The sequence below is a fragment of the Tupaia chinensis genome, unplaced genomic scaffold (assembly GCF_000334495.1).
Source record: "Tupaia chinensis unplaced genomic scaffold, TupChi_1.0 Scaffold147003_1, whole genome shotgun sequence".
NCBI classification, from domain to species: Eukaryota; Metazoa; Chordata; class Mammalia; order Scandentia; family Tupaiidae; genus Tupaia; species Tupaia belangeri.
The window spans coordinates 175473-193638 of record NW_006206856.1 but is presented as its reverse complement, the minus strand read 5'-3'; the positions used below and the strand labels follow the sequence as shown (position 1 = coordinate 193638).

Here is an 18166-nt window from a genome sequence, read left to right as displayed (position 1 = left end):
CTGGAGTTGGTGATTTGGAAAAAAATCAGAATGCATTGGATTTCATTTTTTCTTGGCTTAGCATTTCCTTGATTTCTTACCTTGTACCACCCTATCCCAGGCATAGACTTGGCCATTTCTCCAGAGACCCCTGGCTCCCTTTGATGTGGAATGTAATTAGAGACCACTATGTGGGCGCCAGGTGTGCTTGTCTGCTGGGTGCCTTTGCTTCTAGGTTCTCTGAACAGCTAGGAAGTACATGCATTTCTGCACCTCCGTACATAGGTGCACTCTCGTCAATGGAAACACACATTAGCACTTAAAAATCAGACATTGGGGCCAGCAGGTGGTGTGGTGGTTAAGGCACTGGACTCCCACGTGGATGACTGCAGTTCAAGTCCCAGACCCAGTGGTTTGAAAATCACACTAGGCACATGTGCATGCATGTGCCCAAAATCGCAAGAGGAAAACTGAGGAGAAGGAATCGCAGTGTGGCCATTTCCCTCATTTTCCCTCTCTGTATCTCTCTGGCAAGCACACATACCCTATGGCAAAAACATTGAAAAAAAAATCAGACATTGGAACTTAGATTCTAAGACAAACATCTTTTAGAGTCACGAATTCACACCTATACTTCCAGTGCTGGTCCATCTCCACATGATTTTCCTAGACTCCCTCCATTCACATTCCTGTGGCCCTCCTCCCACGGGAGAACTCTGGGCCCAACATGCACATATTCTCTCATTTGTTAAATCCTGTAATATGTCTAAAATAGTTTCAGAATGGTCTCATTCTTAGCACCACCAAAAAGGGGGAAAAAAAAAAAACCTGAAGGGAGTTCGGCAATTGTTTGCGTGTCTTCCCTTATTCCAGTCTTGCCTGAGACTGAAAACACAGTTAGATGTTCAGAAGCCGCTTGGATGAGTTTTGTCCTCCTCCTTCAATATGGCGATGGTATTCATTTGGAAATACAAAGCTGGTTCATTGTTCCAACTCACTTTCAGTGTAAGGGTATTTTTCCTCCATCCTACCCATTTTAACTTAACAAGTTTTAATGTGAGGAACATTTAGCAACATAGTTTCAAAAGTCAAAATATAGACCGGGATGTCATTCGGAGTGTCACCACCCCGTGTGCCTAACCCATTCGTGCCTGCCCTTTGTGTTCTGTGTCCCCAGATGCCTCTTGCATCTGCGTTTTCTTTCTTTCCTTTCTTTCATGTGCAAAAGGTAGCACCCTATATATGTTATTTTTGTCCAAGCTTCATATATATCTTTTCCTTGGATATACCACAGACCAAATTCAGTTCAGGAACAAGTAAGCTCCTAGCACGTAACCGTAGTTTAATTAATAGTCACTTGCAAAAGTCAGATGGTTTCTTCCAATGACTTTGTGAAATAAACTTTGGAATAATGACTATTATTTAATCTTTTGTAATAGGCATCTTAGAATATGATTTCTTATGCAAATAGAATAACATTTTTTATCTTCTATTGAGGTAGGTCGATGCTGCAATGAACTTGAGGTGAGATTTTCTGGAGCAAAGGGTTTGTGTGATGGGTTATTTCCGTTTGAGCAGATAGCAACAAATCAATGGCGTTAGGTGACTGGTCACGGTGACTCTGAGGCCTAGGAGCCCGTGTGTGCTTCTGTGCTTCTCCTAGGCCTAATGGGATCATGGTGGCTTTTTTTTTTTTTTTTTTTTTGGAGACGTTTTCGCTATAGGGCGCGTGTACTTGCCAGACAGACAGAGAGAGACAGAGACATAAAGCGAGAAATCACCCCCCAGAGGGAATGGTCATGCCACAATTCCTTCTCCTCCATTCTCTTCTCGGGATCTTGGGCATGCACGCACACGCGCCCGGTGTGAGTTTTAAGCCACCGAGTCTGGGACGTGAACCGTGGTCGACTGTGTGGGAGTCCAGCGACATAGCCATTACGCTAACTGCTGGTTCCCAAGGATCATGGTGGCTTTGAGCCCATTCAGAGCTGCTCCTGATTTTTCTCCCTTTAATATTTGAGAAAGCTCTTTCCTGTTTCTTTTCCATTTCTATCTTATGCCCAGATTCAGCCACTACTATACATTTGAACCTGATGCTCTGTCTTTCAAAGTATTACCTTCCTCCATGTCTTAATCTCTGTGAAACAGGAGAGCAGGTATGGTCATGCCTGTTTGGGGGATGCAGAAACAAGCTCGGAAAGAAGTGACGGGGCTGGGACTAGAATCTAGGTCTTTCGACTTAGAGCCTAGAGTGCGTCAGGAGAGCCAGGGGAGCAAGTGGGCTTCTCACGCAGACCCCACCTCCTGCCTCTTTCCTCCACCTTGTCCTGGAGCCAGCAGGCAGGGATTAATGCTGAGGAGATCTCAGCTCTGTCCACATCAGTAAGTGGTGCCACCTGCTAGGTGACAGGACATGCAGAACTGCCAGAGATCAGTTCAGAGGGCCTGTGTGAACAGCTTTGTTTTAGGAACGTTTGTGATAGTGACTTGTTCTCAATTACAGGTCCATAAACTGGGACTGCAGCGGTTTCTCTTGTCAGGAATTTTAGTCATAGCAGGGTTTTCCTTCTGCTTCACCCCATCCCAGCAGCCAAGAAAGTGCTCCAGCGAGACAGCTTGTTAGAAAGGAGATTTTTATATTTCTACTTATACATAAAATAAGATATTAAAGCAAGATTTCATTTTATGAAGTTCTTAAGCATTGCCAGGTAACTATTTTTTTAAATCTTTGTAAGTTTTTTTTTTTTTTTAAAGAATCAAGATCCACTAGGAATCAAAATAAAAATACCCTTTTTGTCTGTAATCATCTAAATTTGGGACACGAAGTTCTGAATCAAAACATGCAAAGAGATTTATACTAGGATACCTTTGGGTGCATAATGAAACCAAAGGCCACCTTGTTCTCTGCAACGCATTTAAGAGACTATTACATAACACAGCTTCCTGTGGCCACGTGATGCTCAAACCCTCCTGTTGTTCAGAGATGTGACTCTGGATTGAGTGTGACTTCCTCGGAGTCCTGAGTAATTTGGTGTTTTCCCAGGGCTGACTTAGGCATTTCTTGTACCCCCAGAAGGCCAAGAGTTTGAGCAACCCCACAACACTGTCGGGATGTAGTTTGTGTGAGCAGTAAGACATGCCCTCGAGGTCCCTTTCTTTTGAAGACAGGAAGGTGTCCTTGAGAGGAGTGCCTTTGGGCTGGGAGGGTCTGAGTGTCTGGGTCAACTCTGACCCCTCATAACCCCTGGGATCAGCTCCTCTGTGAGCAGCCCCCAGGACACCTTGCAACCTTGCCCCTTCCTTGCTTCCCAGGGGGCAGAGTGGAGACAGATCAGCCCTATCAGAACTGAGCACGGGTTCCAGGGAGCCTGAGAAGTGTGTGATTTAAGAGCAATGAGTGAGATTCCTTCAAACTATGGGCAGAGGGTGGCACTTGGCGAGGGTTCTAGTTTCATTTCTGGCATCACTGGGCACTTGAGTATCTGTTCAGCCTCTCCACAGCTGGGAGTCGAGGGAGGGTCACTTAATTTCCCCGTGTGTGTGTCGGTGGACTGGGTTCACGAGGACCCCAGGGAGAGACGCATTGGCTTTGAGTCAGAAGGAAGGAGGGAGGGAAGACAGAGGTTACCGACGTCTGCCTGTTGCAGTCTGTGTGCAGAGGCTCCTCTGCCTGGAACCTCACCCGCTTCCTTAGCAGTTTTAACTTTCTAAATCCATAGCTGGCACATCTTGGCTCCCGTAGCAAGTCATGGTGGGAAATGCAGATGGTTCCTGGGGTATAGAAATTGGGTAATTGGCCACCTTACTCCAGACTTGCCCAAGTGAATGTGGGGTTTGTCTGGGCATCGACAGACGGCCGCACGCATGGAAGGGAGCATCAACAGCAAACAGTCGGGAGCCTCTCCATGTCTGCCAAAGCCTTTTGGGGCAGGTGTTCCATAAATGGGCAGAAAAGTTACTGCCTCTTCTCCTGCAGGGGAGACTTTCTAGGGGCGATCATGGCAAGAAGTGAGGGTTAGGAAAATCGATGCTTACCAGGACTCGAGTGCCTCTTTAGGGAGAGGTGGGCCAGGAGGGGGCTGTGTGTGGACGCCTGGGAGGACCACTCCACTCTCTGGGCTCTGGATGTGGACAGAGGGGTTGCCATACCCTATGAATGCAATATTTTACCCAGAAGTAGTGAAGGAGCCCTAAACTGAATGCCCTCCAATCACAGCTTGGCTCCGGGGTCCCTTAGAAGTTGACACTGGATATCTGAGGAGGCCCTGGGGAAGGTGGGACATGTGAGTTTGGGCCCCAGTGGGGGTGTCAGAGGCCTGCAGTGGGAGGACATGGTGCCATCGCAAAGGGGGTTCATTGTCTGAGAAACGATGCACGTGTCTCGGTGTGGTCTCTGCAGCTCTGCCAGCGTGGTCTGCCTGGGAAGACACTGTCCCCTGTCCTGTACTTGTGTGTGGCTTCCCTGGCTGTGCTGTGTGGCTGTGTGCAGTGCTGTGTGTCCTGCTGCTCGGGTGCCATGGTCAGCAGGGCAGACAGCCCACGAGGCAGGCCCCCGAGAACGTCTTGACACCCGCATGTTCTCCTTGCTTTCCTCAGAGAGTTTTCAAAGGAAAGAGAGAAGGCTAAAGCGCGCGGAGATTTCCAGAAGCTCCGCGAGAAGCAGCAGTTGGAAGAGGATCTCAAGGGCTACTTGGATTGGATCACCCAAGCGGAAGATATTGATCCTGAGAACGAGGAAGACGGAGGAGAAGAAGGCAAACGAAACAGTACGTGCTATTGCCTGCCCTGCCCACCCAGACCTGGCGTGCCGGTCAGGTAGTCCGACTGTCAGGCCCTGCCACCCACACGTACCCGGGAGCACATGTACCCTGACTGCTTGGGCTGTCTGCCTGGGAAGTGGGGTTTGCATTTGTGTATGGGGTTTACGTTGTTTAGTGAGGAGAGTCAGGCCAACTCACTGTGGACTTCAGGAATTGAGGGCCAGCAGAGGGTGTGGTGAGACACCTTCATCCCGCCCCAGGGCAGGAACTGTGGTTTCCCGTGCCCTGGAGTGAAGTGTTACTGCACAGGAGTTAGAAGAGCAGGGCCCCCACCCCCGTATGCCACCTGAAGTGGTGCCAGCCTGTGCCGTGCACGTGCTCAGCCCGTCAGGGGCTAGGGAGAAACCGGTTCCCTGATCCAGGTGGCCACCAAGGGGCACGTGCACCTGGCACCCGCACTGGCACGAGGCACCAGAGCAGAGCACTTTCTGCAGGAGACCAGGCCTGGCTCTGCGGTGGCTGCCAGGCCCGTCTGCCCTTGTCCACCACAGGGCGTTTCACCACGTGCTTTTCCTGCCAGACCTGCTCTTACCCTTCTTGGACCATCAGTGGAAGTAAAAGTGCAAACTGGAATGTGGCAGGCATTTCGTTAAGGAGTCGATGATTCGTTCAAAGCTAGCATCATTGGCAGTAAGGGCTGAGAACACATGCAAGTCCGCAGCGTGCTCATGGAAAATGCACATGGAGAAAACTGTAGATTTCAAAAGCTTTCGCACCAAAGTGAGCTTGTACTTTAAGTCCATTTTTCCATGAACTTTTTGATATCCCCTTGTATTTCAGGGACACGTGTGTATTGAGGGGCCTGGGAAACTGAGTTTGGCCTTCCCTGTAGAGGATAGCCAAGCCTATCCCTGCTTGAGCCGTGTCCCTTGGTGGTGTGTGGTCACTCGATCCCTTAGCAAGGCCGGGTTCTGGACATGACAGCGCTGCGGTAGAGGGCCGGCCTGTGCCCTTCTTAGGAAGGACAGGCCTGCTTACACACACTGGCCGGCTGGCGAAGGCCTCCCTCTCGGCCTCTTCCCTGTGCCCCCTCCAGGCTCACCTGAGGATGAGGAAGCCACTGCCTGGAGACTCAGCAAGGGTTTCTGGAGCTGGGTCTGTCAGCTGTGAAATCAGGGTTCGTGGGTGGACATTTGTTTGAGTCCCAGACTCGGCCACTTATCTGTGAGGTGCTGAGCTGTGACAGGGTCTGCATGACCTCACCACGGTGCTCTCTGGAGCTGTCAAGCCAGCCCAGACCCCCACAGCCTCTGCAGAGCCTCCTTCCTGCAGCTGGGACACTGGGCAGTGTGGGTCCCCAGCCCCTGCCTTGACCCCCGTGTGGCAAGGTGCATGTACAGGAGACGGGCATGCCCCTTTCTCTGCCTGTGTCACAGGTCCCCCAGGTTGCCAGGTGGCCTCTCGCAGCTGATGGCCTTCCATTGCTCCGTCCTTCCACTGCTGGCAGATGGGGGCTCGTGGTGGTGCCAGCGCCAGTCGTGGTGGCCTTGTGTCTGTTGCCGTAATCTGGGGAGGAAAGCCTTGCATCTGACTTGAGGCCATGTCTTCTGTGGTCCCGGTTAGCCAGTATTTTATCTCAGCCTAGTGTTTCCTGTGTCCTGCCACTGACCAGGCAATGAGAATACCCGAGTCCCTACCTCTCAGATCTCGCCATGAAGAGAAGGAAGGGAAGTGGCCACTCTGTGTGAGACAGCAGAGAATCTGGCCCTGTCATCAAAGGCCAACTGCCTGCCCCAGAGCTGAGAGGAAGGCTGCAGAGATGTGGCTGGGGTGGAGGTGGGAGCTTTCTGGGCGAATGGCGAGGTCAGGTGCAGAGGTGACAAATGCCCAAAGCCCCTCACTGTATGACAGCGACAGCAAAACCAAGGAAAGCAAAGTCAGAGATCTTCAGGGCTCACTTGGAAACGGGGGCTGTGAGCTCATACAGTTCTGTGTGCCTTTGGCGTGTCTGCCCTGTGGTTTCTGCTATGCCTGGTCACGTGTGACGCAAAATGATTGAACTGCCTGACCTTTGATCCAGAATCACCCCTTGCTCCTTCTTGAGCTTGTTTTGCCGGGTGCCGGGGCTTCCTGTGGAGCGAGGCCTTGAGTGCTGCTCGGTTCGGCAGGTTTCCAGAGCCTCGGTACTGCAGGCCTCAGATAGAGACTCAAAGCTGAGACTGGGCACCATGCTGTGCTTAGGTTAGGAAGAGGGCCCCAGGTCTCCTGCTGAGCGGGCCAGCCTTCCTGACTATGGACCTCCTGGAGAAGCCGGAGTTGTTGGGGTTCCTTGAGGTCTCCTGGGACCACCAGCTGCTTTCTTCCTGTCATAGCCAGAAAATCCCAGGAGGAGAGGCTTTCAGTGAGACCGACGTGGTCCTCCTTGCCAGAACTCACGGCTGTGTCACCTGCCTGTGCCAGGTCCAGGGCTGTCCCTGCGCAGCCGACTGGTAGGAGTAGGCCTGTGGGTGTGCCGGTGCCACTGTCAGGGTGCCTAGACCCATGGGGCATGTGAGATGTGCCCACACGCCTTCACCCCAGCCCTGCTCCTCCACTATCTCTGGGCTTTGGCTGTCCACACTGGCTCAGGATGCTACTTTGACTGATGGCCCTTTCGGCTGCGTCCCCCTGTGAGTTTCCTCCCCACTGTGGAGTGACAGTGTAAGAAGGAGCCCTCCCTGACGGCACAGCCTCAGCTTAGGTGAGCGGCAAGTCTAGGAAGTCCCTGGCAACAGCAACTGGCCGGGAGCTCCGAGGGGGCCAAGCCTCAGGCTGTAGGGCATTTGGCGCCCCTGTTCTGGAGGCTGGGATGAGTTTTGTGACTTGGAAGTTGGACTTTTAGATTAGAAACATTACCCGTCTCTGAGCCCACTTTCCTTGTCTGCAAGGAGGAGATAAGTCTGCCCACGGCTGCTGGGAGGATTAAACGCGCTAGCACTGGTAGGCGGCGTCATCGCTGTCGTCGCGCTCACTGCTGCTGCTGTCGGAAGACTCTGGTAGAACTGGACTTACGCGGGGTATTTCTGAAGATTCTAGTAGACCTCTAACCACCCTCAGTGTGAGGACTCCTTACAGGACCGCTGCCTGTACTCCTCTGTTTAGAAACCACCGGTTCTCAAGAACCAGTGGAAAAACACTGACTCACTCAGTTTTGAGACATGGTAGCACAGCTTTCTGGCTCCCGAAGTCCATTTCTGTTTTGTCTATGTTTGCTGCCAAATGAGAACAGATGCCAAATGACCTTGTGGCCTAGTGGTTACGGGATCCAGATCCCACATGGCTGACTGTGGTTCAAATCCCAACCCTGGCAGCTTGAAAAAACATGCCAGGTGCTCACACGCCTGCATAAAATCCTGACGAGGTAGAGAAATGGAAGAGAAGGGAATCGTGGCATGACCATGCTCCACTGAGGGTGCTTTTACATCTCTCTCTAGTAAGCACACACACTCTCTCTGGCAATTAAAAAAAAAATGAAAGGGATAAAAAGAAAACGTGTTAAATCAGGTACGTGGAGATGTGCTCGCATGGCCTTTCCTCTCTGATCTCCTAAATGTCAGGGCCTGCGTCTCGGGCTGTACTTTCTAGTCACCTGGGAGCTTAGATGCTTCCCAGTGCCACACCCCACCTGCTGAGATGGGGGCTCACTCTGAGTGGGGAGCAAAGGTGGCTTCTTTTCTCCTGTTAAGCTCCTTAAGGGTTCTGACATGAAGCCAGGGTCGGGGGCTCAGTCCCGACTGAGCTATGCACCACATTGCTCCAGGCACTCGTTTGAGAAAAGAGAAAGATAGCGACATCCTGGTCCCTGAGTGAGCTGTCTGGTGGCCATGGTGACAGGTAGCTCTAGCTTTGTGTATTCATGGACTCAATTCCGTAAATTCGCTGTTAGAAAGCTGGTGCGACACAATTAATTGAATGGCCAAAATTCCCTTGGAAGTTAGTTCCTGAGCATTTGGGAAAATTTCAAGGATAATTGATCTAACTTTTTGCTGAGCTTTGAGTTTCTTAAGAAACCCTGCCAAATCGCAAAGTGATTTTCTAGACGTGTGCAGCTGCTTCCGAGTTAACAATGGAGTTTTTCTAGGGCCATTAAAATCTGGAAGCCTGAAATTCTATTTTAAACTCTTCTCATTGTCAGTGATTAGTCTTGAAAAAAAAATTGCATTAAAAATAATGAAATCGTTTTAAAGGGAGCTCATTCTAAAATTGTAGCCAGAAAAGCAGGGCAGTTTCATGGCGAGAGCTCTTAATGATCAATAATCCCTCTGAGTGGGGATATTTGATGCCCCGTCATGGAATGGGATACCTGCAACCCAACTCTGACCACAGAAGGCTGTGGGCACCACCCTTTTTTGCCTCCCGCTGGGACAGCCCTCGGCTCACAGAGTCGACCTGGTTGTCTCCTGGCACACGGGCCACCTAAATACCTTCTGCAGTGTTTGCTTTGGGGCAGGCAGAAATGCAGGAATGGCAGAGCCATTGTAAGCACAAGGCATGACACTGTCCAGTCCCCAAACAAGATTGTGTTTTACAATTTTGATTGCTAAAATTGCTTCAGTTATAGTTAAACAAGCTCGGGGCACAAGTTCAAAATGGGAAGCATTGGATTACATCTTGCAAAGCAAACAGCAGCAGTGGGAACCGTGTAGTAAACACACTCCCCACTCGCTGCCCTCCCTGGGGAGGCCACAGGAGTGCTGCATCTGGGACGGCTGAATGAGGAGGGCCCAGGGCTGGGTCAGCTGCTGGATGTTGTGTCCTCTGGGTGGGAGAAGTACTAGGTGTTGGCAAAGACACCCTCACATCCACTGTCACCTCCAGCCTCCTGAGTGCTGGTGGGAGATGGATTTAGGGATCACCACCCCTCCACGAGGAGTAGGCACTCCACCAGCTTAGTGGAGTCCCAAGTCAGAGCTGTTTTGTTATTTGTTTTTAATATGTGTTGAATTATAAAAGTATTATTTACCCACCATAAAGAAGTCTTATAATACCAAAGTATATAAGGTAAGAAATAAAGTCTTCCCTCTCTCCTCCTCAGAGGGAGCCAGCCTTAGCCACTTGGGACCTGTTAATCCAGACCTCGCTCTGCACAGAAGGATTGGTGTAGACAGCATGTTCGCAGACTCCTACCTTAAGATGCAGGGCTGGAGCGGTTAAGCACTGTGTGTGGGGAGCCAGATCCCACATGGCCAGCCGTGGTTCAAATCCTGGTCCCAGTGGCTTGAAAAATACACCAGCTTTGTGTGTACCCCTAATCCCAATGGGATGAAAGAAAAAGGATCGCAGCATGACCATGCTCCACTGGGTGACACTTTCTCTCTCTGGAGAATGTGTCTACCCGCTGGCAATAAAAAGGAAAAAAAATATGCCCAGCACAGATCTCTTTCACCTGACTCTGTATTATAGACATTTTTCCATGTTTTGAAAGAAAAATTGGGGCTATTTTCGATAGATCGCTGTTAGAAAAACCACTGTGGTGGACTGTATACTCTAACACATGAACTTCTATAATGCAGCAGTTGCCAGATCGTCAGTGTGATGGTCTGAATGACATCTCTCTCCCTTGAGACTGAGAACTCCTTGGGGACAGGAATGGGGTCTGTTTCTGCTTTACGTTTTGTGGCCGGTGTTTGTCACACATAGAGGCACTGAGTCCTTGTCAAAGGGAAGACATAGAGTGGTCGTAACTGGCTTTTACTGAGTGTTTCCTGTGTGTCAGACACTGTCCTAAGGGCTATGAGTGCCAGGCAGGAGCTCCACAGATGAGGGGTCTAGAGTATGGGGAAGTAACTCCCCAGGTGATGCAACATTGAGTGGCCCAGCTGGGATTGGGGCCCCAGTCCCGCCCCACCGCACATGTACCTGTGTCTACACACTCATGTTCACATTCCTGCAGGGGAGGTTACCAGAAAGGGATTTGCCATGCCAGAGAGAATGCCCATTTCATAACAGTGAGGGTCGTGCCCAGTGACCCCAGTCAGCATTCCCACGACTAGTGCCCATGCCTTCATTGGCTCTCGCCAGCTTCCTCCTGCTGCCCTGCACAGCCTCTGCCATCCGCTCCCAGGAACGTGTGTCCTCTACTCCAGAGACCAGCCAGGAATGGTCAGGGAATCGCAGCTGGAAGGGATTTGAGACCCTAGGATCATTGTCTGGTGCCCTGGTGGTCACAGGACAGTGGAGGGGGTTAGGCATGCAGTCACAGTGGTCCTTCTGAGGCTGAGCATGCTGCATATCTCCCCTTATTTGCCGTTTATCTCTTACAACAGCCTCAGGAAGTGCAGGTCCTCGTCTTATAGGCGAAGAGTCAGCAAAAGTAGGTAACCTATCCATGGTCATCCAGCCAGGCAGTGGCAGGGCGGGGCTTAGACCTGGGCCGTCAGAGCCCACCTGTGAGCTCCCACCTGCCCTGCCCCAAATCATGACAATAGTTGGTTAGTTGGTTAGTACCGGCGCCTTCCAACACCCTCTAGGGTGCCCTTTCCCTCACACCCTTCTTAGTGGAAGGCCAAATCCAAATGTTTGTCTTCAGTGGTTAATTAGTTGTTAATTTAAACAGGTTATTTTCTTTATTCATGATAGAGCATGTGTGCATGCTGAGAGCGAGGAGCACCCCCATGGGGTCTAGGCTCTTTGTGACCCCCGTCCTCCAGTCCGCCAGATCTTGGGCATTTGTGCGCATACCTGGTGTGTCTCAGGCCGACCAGTCCTGGGATTCAAACTGTGGTCTCCACGTGAGATCCAGCTTCCCCTGAGTAGCGTGTTGTTATTGCAGCATGGAGCCTGCCCTAGGACAGGTTCTTAAAGACAGGTGTCTTAGGTGACAGCTGTAGGAAGTGCACTGTGCCCGTGCCATTCAGATCCTGAACTGTAGCTTCCTAGGCAGGAAGAGGACTGTTCCTGATTTGTGTATCAGAGTCCAGGGAGGTCAGGCCCCACGCACAGCGTGGGCTGCCTGGTGGCCCGCCTGCCTTGGTCCCCTGTGTGCCTTGCTCTTGGCTGCCCTCTACTGTGTTGTAATAGAATTGCCTGTGTTCAACCTGAAGGGGTCACCGTGGCCGATTTGCTAAAAGAGGATAAGAAGAAAAGGAAGTTCCGCTTTCGCCAACGCAGGGCTAAAGATCACGGTAATGGCTGAGATTGAGCTTTCTCTTTAAAAGACCTTTCCTCAAGATCTCTGATGCCTGTCCCTTGCACATAGGCATCGTGTGAAATGCATGGGCTTGCGTGGTGTGTTTAGAAGATGCCTGTATTTTAACTGCTCGGTGTCCTTGACACACGGTCCTGTTTTCTTCTCGTCTTCCCCTAAATTGTGTGTACCTATCAAGACAGCACTGCAGTGTCCTTTTTGTTCAAACTGTACCTTTTAAAGAAGCAGCTGAACCAACTGAGAACACTCATTTGACTCAGCATGAATATTCTTAGACTGTAAGACAGACGTTTTAAACACTTTCCCTCAAATGATATTTTCCTATTTAAACTGTTTAGAAATTCTAATAACGTTATTCGATTGATTTTTTTTTTCAGGCTCCATGTTTCAAATGGCTTCTTGGTCTTGCAGTCCCTATCTGGTTTGACCAGGACCATGCTAACGATAGTAGTGGCAGTGCCAAGAACTATGTTAAAAATAGACTTCTGGAATGCAAAGATTTGGGGGACACTTGCTTTTGCAAGTGAGCAAGGGCCCATGTGGGAAGGAGTTAAGTTCTATGCTGTGTCTGACGATAATGCTGCACGTAGGTGTCCTGAGAAGCCCTGAGGGGCAGTCAGGCCCACCTGGGACAGGTTGCTGTGGGGCACTGGCTCCTCGCCCTGCTCTGCCCAGGTCTCCACTGTGAGCTGGCAGCAACACAGAGCTAGGCTCAATGGCACACTGGCACAGTCAACCTGTGCCAAATACAGTGGGAGGACCGCAGCATTGAGTAGTCAGTTGGAGTGGTCACGGCTGGGTGGGGAGTGCAGCATGCCTGGGTACCAGATCACTGATTCTGCCACCAGAATTGACCCTGGGCAGGTGACTCAGGAGGAATAGTCTGTGTGAGAAGACTGACTACAGGGACACTGCCGACAGCTAAGGTAGTAGAGGAGACACACCGTGCTGGCCCTGTGAAGTGGCCTCTGCCACCTCTGGGAGTGCTGAGCTCGGCATGCTGGGGGGTTGGTGGGAGCAAGCCATAGGTGGTCGGTGTTATCCTCATGTCATCAGAAGGCTGGAAGTGGAAAGGGATGGAGAGGTTGCCAGATGTAAGCCCTTGCCCTCAGAGAGTGAGCTGTGGCCCTGAGAGGAGGAGGAGCTGGCTTGAGGTTGGGCAGAGATGGGCATGGCTGACTTAGTGCTGGGCTTAGAGGGTTTCTGAACAGGAGGCTGGCCACGATGCAGTTTCTGGGGACTCTGCAAGGACACTAGGCTTCCGCTAAGCGGGAGGTGTCTGTAAAGTCTGACTTCAGAGTATCCCTCTGGGTAGGTTACCAAAGGAGGGTGAGGGCTTCCTGTCCCCAGAGGGGAGATCCAATCTTTAAGAGATCCCTCCTGAAGGAGACGTGGACCTTGTGACTTTCTGAGCATTCTTGTGACTTATCCATTAGTTTTCCAGGGTCTGCGGGGAGCAGAAACAGCCTAATATTTTCAGGAGACATGCTTTATTGTGAGTGGGGATGGTCTCGTATTGACTGTCTACGGATCCCCAGGAAGGAGCCTGATCCTGCTGGTGACAGGTGGAGCCAGGTACCCTGTGTGGGTGTTAGCAACCCAGGCCACAGCCACTCAGAGACAGTTCCTGTGTGGGTGATTCTTACTGTAGACGTGAGAACCTTGGTCTGACCTTGACCCACCCTCTCCAGGAAGAGTCCAGCTTCTTCATAGCAGCATGAACCTGTTACTCTGTACCAGCTGGGCGTGTCACCCTAGCACACGTGTCTGCCTTCAGGGGATGTTGGATCTTTCTGAGCTTGACAGGCAGGTTTCCCATGGTGCTGCTCCTGCTCGCCATGACATTGAGATGGAGACACAAATCCTGGCATCAGACCCTATCCCTGGGGAGGCAGCTGGGACTCTGCCACAGCTCGGTTGTCCGGCCTCCTCCCACCCCTTTTGAAAGGGCAGAGCACAAAGCTCCAGGCCCTGTGGCCATGGGGGATGCTAAGAGGAGTCCCTGAGTGTATAAGAAAGCCTGTACCGTGGAGGACAGAGGCACGAGGCTCAGAGCACAAGGGATCTGTGAATGAGACTGCTGTCATGACCAGCTGCAGGCAGAGGAGTGGCATGTAGCAGGCCTTCCCTTTGGGCTGTCGTGACAAGGGGACCCAGGTCCCCATGACTGACTGAGGCCAGTGGTGGGCTCCGTTCCTGGGGCACCCTGCCTGGAGGATACTTGGAATCTCCTGGCAGGCTGCTGGGCTCCTGGCTGCCCCGCTGAGGGTGGTGGGCAGGGGCTTCTCCATTCTCCTGCCCGTTCTGTCCCTGCAGAGTTGGGTACTTGCAAGGGGAACCCCCAGCTGCTGGTAGTAAAAACAGACAGCCCGTGGGTGTTTGTGATTTCCTGCAAAGGTAGCAGGTCAGAGGTGAGTGGATCGGAGTAGCGACGTTTCCCAACAGCTCCATTTGCAGATCGGGGAGCCGAGAACAGGGGGGAAAAGGCACTTGTTGGCATCACCTGAGGACGGGGACCGAGTTTCCTGGCATGCCTTTGAGAATCTTCACCCTCATGAGTCTCCATCTCTGGGGAAGAGGGCCTGAGATCTTGATCCTTGGACCTGCACATACACTGGTTCTGAGTGTGTGTGTGTACGCGCGCATGCACGCGTACACACATGTGCTTGTGAGTGGATTTGTCTCTGAATTCACTGGCCTGGCAGATTTTCTCGAGAAGCCTGACATCCTGCAGAGTAAGAGTAGACAGAGAGAAATCCCTACACATCGGGCAGGATGCCAGTTACTGTGCTGGCCTGAGAAACTCTCTCGTTTGTTCTGCACAGCCTTGTCCACAGTGGAATCTAGGCCTCATTCAAGATTTAAAGAGAAACGATGTGACCCCCCCCCCCATACACAGAGAGTGCTCCGTTTGGGGGGCTGGACTAGTACAGGCTGCCCACCCCTTGAAGGCCTGGGAACTCTGGTCTGCAGTCCAGGATGTACTGGGCCCTGTCTCATGCCAGCTCTGCACTCACGGTGACACCCAGGCCCCCTTCTCAGTGCACCCACACTCTGAGCCCGAGAACCCACCTGCACCTCTCCCCAGAGATCTCGGTTCCTGGAATACATGGGACTTTACAGGCCCTGAGCTGTCCCCGGTGCTCAGTAGGCCAATTGTAGAGCCAGTGAGGTGGCATCCCATTACAGGTGACAGCTCATCCTAACGCCTGCTTTCTCCCTTTCTCCCCTATTTAACTGAAAAGAGTGTGTGTGTGTCCCACTTACACTCATACATAAAGAAATATATAAATACTTTGTCCCAGAGAGCCCTGATATTCCCTGGGATCAGGGAAAAGGACTCACGGTGTCTCCACATGCAGTTGGCCTCCTGGCTTGTTTCTGTAGGAGGAACCATCACCTATTGGTAACAGAGAGTAGGGCTCTAAGGGGTTTTCCTGTACCCTTATTGTGAATTGCTGACCTAACCATTTGTCAGCAATTCACACTGACTCTCTGCTGAAGCGGACAAGGGGGGCCCCTCTGGAGCAGCCATGATGCTGTGTCAGTCAGTAAGGAGAAGGGCATGTGACCAGCGACTTTGCCCGGGTTTGCTTACAGGAGTGCTTAGTCTCTCTGCTTGGACATTTGTGAATCCCAGCGCTCAGCGTTTCAGCTTGCCCTTCCGTACTCTCTCCGTTTGCTGGCTGCTCTGGAGCGATCTGGTTATGTGCTGGGTTTCTAGGGGTTAACAGAAGTCGTCAGCTCAACACACTGACATTGGTGCATGAGGGACCTGCTTGGCTTTTGGAACTTTTTGCTTTGTGGAGTTTCAGGTGTGTGTGTGTACCACACATACATATATGCATGTATTTTTTTATTCACTTATTTTTTAAAATTCACGGAAGAGTGTGCATACCTATGAGAAAGGGAGGAGACAGCAGGGGAAGAGAGAAAGAGAGGAGGAGAGACAGGCTAGTGCCCTTGACTTGTCCCCTTCCCATACCCTCTAGCTCAGCAGAATCTTGGGCTTTCACATGAACCTGGTGTTTTTCTTTTTGGTTGACTGTGACTTCAAACCCATGGCTACCATGTGGCTTCTAGCACTACAGTTCATATCTACCACCTGTGCCCCCAGGCTGAGCCAGAGATTTTTTTTTTTTTTTGAGAGGTTTTTGCTATAGGGTGCATGCGTGCTTACCAGAAAGAGAGACAGAAAGTAAGAAATCACCCCCCCGGGGGTTGGGGAGGAGGATGGTCACACCACAGTCCCTTCTTCTCCATTCTTCTCTCAGGATCTTAGGCATGCATGCACATGCGTCTGGCATGAGTTTAAGCCACTAGGTCTGGGACTCAAACTGTAGTCGCCTTCATGGGAGTCCAGTGACATAGCCGTTAGGCCAACTGCTGGTCCCAGGACCAGAGTTTTAAGCATGTATCGATATATACAGGACTTTCAGGGAGTACATGGAAAATGTGTATTACCTGATAAACTATGCACAGATTTCAACCTTCTTTTGTACCAAAATAAACTTATATTTAATTCCATTTGTGCACAAACTTTTCAAAATACTCTCATGTATACCAATACCAAAATGTATACCAGTATATTTAAGTGTAGACTGAAACCCCCCCAGGGAGCGTGGCCGGGTGGACAGAGCGCTGAGTGGAAGGAGAGTGTCCTCACGTCTCAGCCGTGTGTCCTTAGGTTGGTCAGTTTTCTCATCTGTGAAATCACAAAGTTTGCTCCTGTACTCTCAGAAGCCCCTTCTAGTTCTAACAGTCTATTATTCTTCTGTCTTGAGTTTTTAAAAATACACTTGAGATCCTATTGGGACTAAGTGAAGTGCAACTCACGTCAGTTTACTAATGTCAACAAAATTAATGTCTCGTACAAGTGAAGGGGAAAATGTCTTAATGGACAGACAAGTCTCCGGCTATGCCCACTGGATCTGGCTTTTCCTGTACTTTGGAAAAGAAAAAGCTCTTCGTCCTGTGGCAGGGAGTGGGAGGCCAGAGGTGATAGGCTGTCAGGGCCCCTGTCTGTGCTTGGTTCCTCCGCTCAGATCTCAGGACCGGATCAAGGGCTGTTTCCAGGGCCAAATGAGGTGGCCAAGTTCTAGCACGTCTTTCTCCTCTCCCCCTGCTCCTCTCCTCAGTCCTGGCAGCATTGGTCTGGAATGGGCTGATTTATTCCATGCCCATGGCTCTGTAGGTGTCATGGGGTGATGGTAGGAGGTGCCATCCCTGCAGCAGGCCGAGTGGGACGGTAGCTCAGTTGAAGACAGAGGAGATAAAGGCTCAGAGTGGTGGTCGTGAGCTAGTAGACTATTAGAGATGGGAGCGGCCTACTTCACCTTACAGACAAGGAGAGAGGAGGGATGGCAGAACCAGGCCCTGTAGGTTCACTCCCATGGCATTGCCCTCAGCTGGTCCCCCCAGTCACCCTGACACCACCATGAACTCGGGGTTGGACTGGCAAAGGGTCCACCACAGCAGTTTTCTTTATGCTGTTTCTGAAGGGAAGGTGATACTGTGCAGGGAGCCCTAACAACGGATTTCAGTGACATTTACCATGCTCAGACTTCCTGCTGAAGTAAGACAGGAAGCAGCTGTGGAGAAGGGAATCGCACGAGTAGCTCTGCATGTGTGTGTGCAGGTGCACACATGTGCGTTTGTGAGTCTTCATGACATGTTCTGTAAAGGGTTTTCCATGACTGAATCATGGGGGTCTTATGGTCTGTGTTTACCTCTACTTTTTTTTGCATGTAACAGTGAAAAAGTAAATTAAATCATGTAGTTGGTTTTCTCAGGCATAACTAAGAAAGGAGGGGAAAGGTTATTCTGTGAGGACCCCAGCAGTGCGATAGGAGTGTCATTGTACCCATTTGGGCTTTGCTTCTGAACCTCTGCCTAAGTGTCGCTGGGCACAGGTATTGAGGTTCTCACTCAGGCAGGCTCCGACCCTCGGGTGCTCTCCCAGGGAAGGGGGTCAGGGATCTGCTTCCATCTTCTCAGAACGCTCGTGGCTCAGGCTGCTGGACTTGGAGTCAGGTTCTGCCCACATGCTTGCCTGAGCAGGCCAGCAGCCATACGGCTCCTAGGAGGAGTGGCCTGATCTGGCTCTGTTCCTCTTTCTCCTGGGAGCCAGGCTGGACCTCAGTGGGTTTTGCTAGATGAAACTGGAGGGGTGATATGGGCAGAGCCCACTGGGGGTGAGTGTTCCTGCTGCTACCATAAAGTCTGGACAGGGGGACTGGTG

General features: G+C 51.2%; 1 protein-coding gene and 1 long non-coding RNA gene across 12 annotated transcripts in view; one reads left to right on the top strand and one right to left on the bottom strand.

The window, feature by feature from the left end:
- Positions 1–18166, top strand: part of CACNA1D (calcium voltage-gated channel subunit alpha1 D) — a 342768-nt gene that overhangs the window by 222908 nt on the left and 101694 nt on the right. For all 3 annotated transcript variants that reach the window (XM_006169292.3, XM_027768611.1, XM_006169293.3), the window contains exon 9: positions 4576–4745. In XM_006169292.3, the coding sequence (XP_006169354.1) occupies positions 4576–4745 (170 nt within the window). The remainder of the gene's footprint in view (positions 1–4575; positions 4746–18166) is intronic.
- Positions 13409–18166, bottom strand: part of LOC102482972 (uncharacterized) — a 7481-nt gene continuing 2723 nt past the window's right edge. For 7 of the 9 annotated variants that reach the window (XR_003548051.1, XR_337521.1, XR_003548052.1 and 4 more), the window contains exons 4-6: positions 15524–15645; positions 15271–15325; positions 13409–14653 (exon numbers count right to left, since the gene is read on the bottom strand). This is a non-coding gene — a long non-coding RNA (uncharacterized LOC102482972). The remainder of the gene's footprint in view (positions 14654–15270; positions 15326–15523; positions 15646–18166) is intronic. The other 2 variants (XR_001369797.1, XR_337520.1) reach the window with 2 other exon arrangements.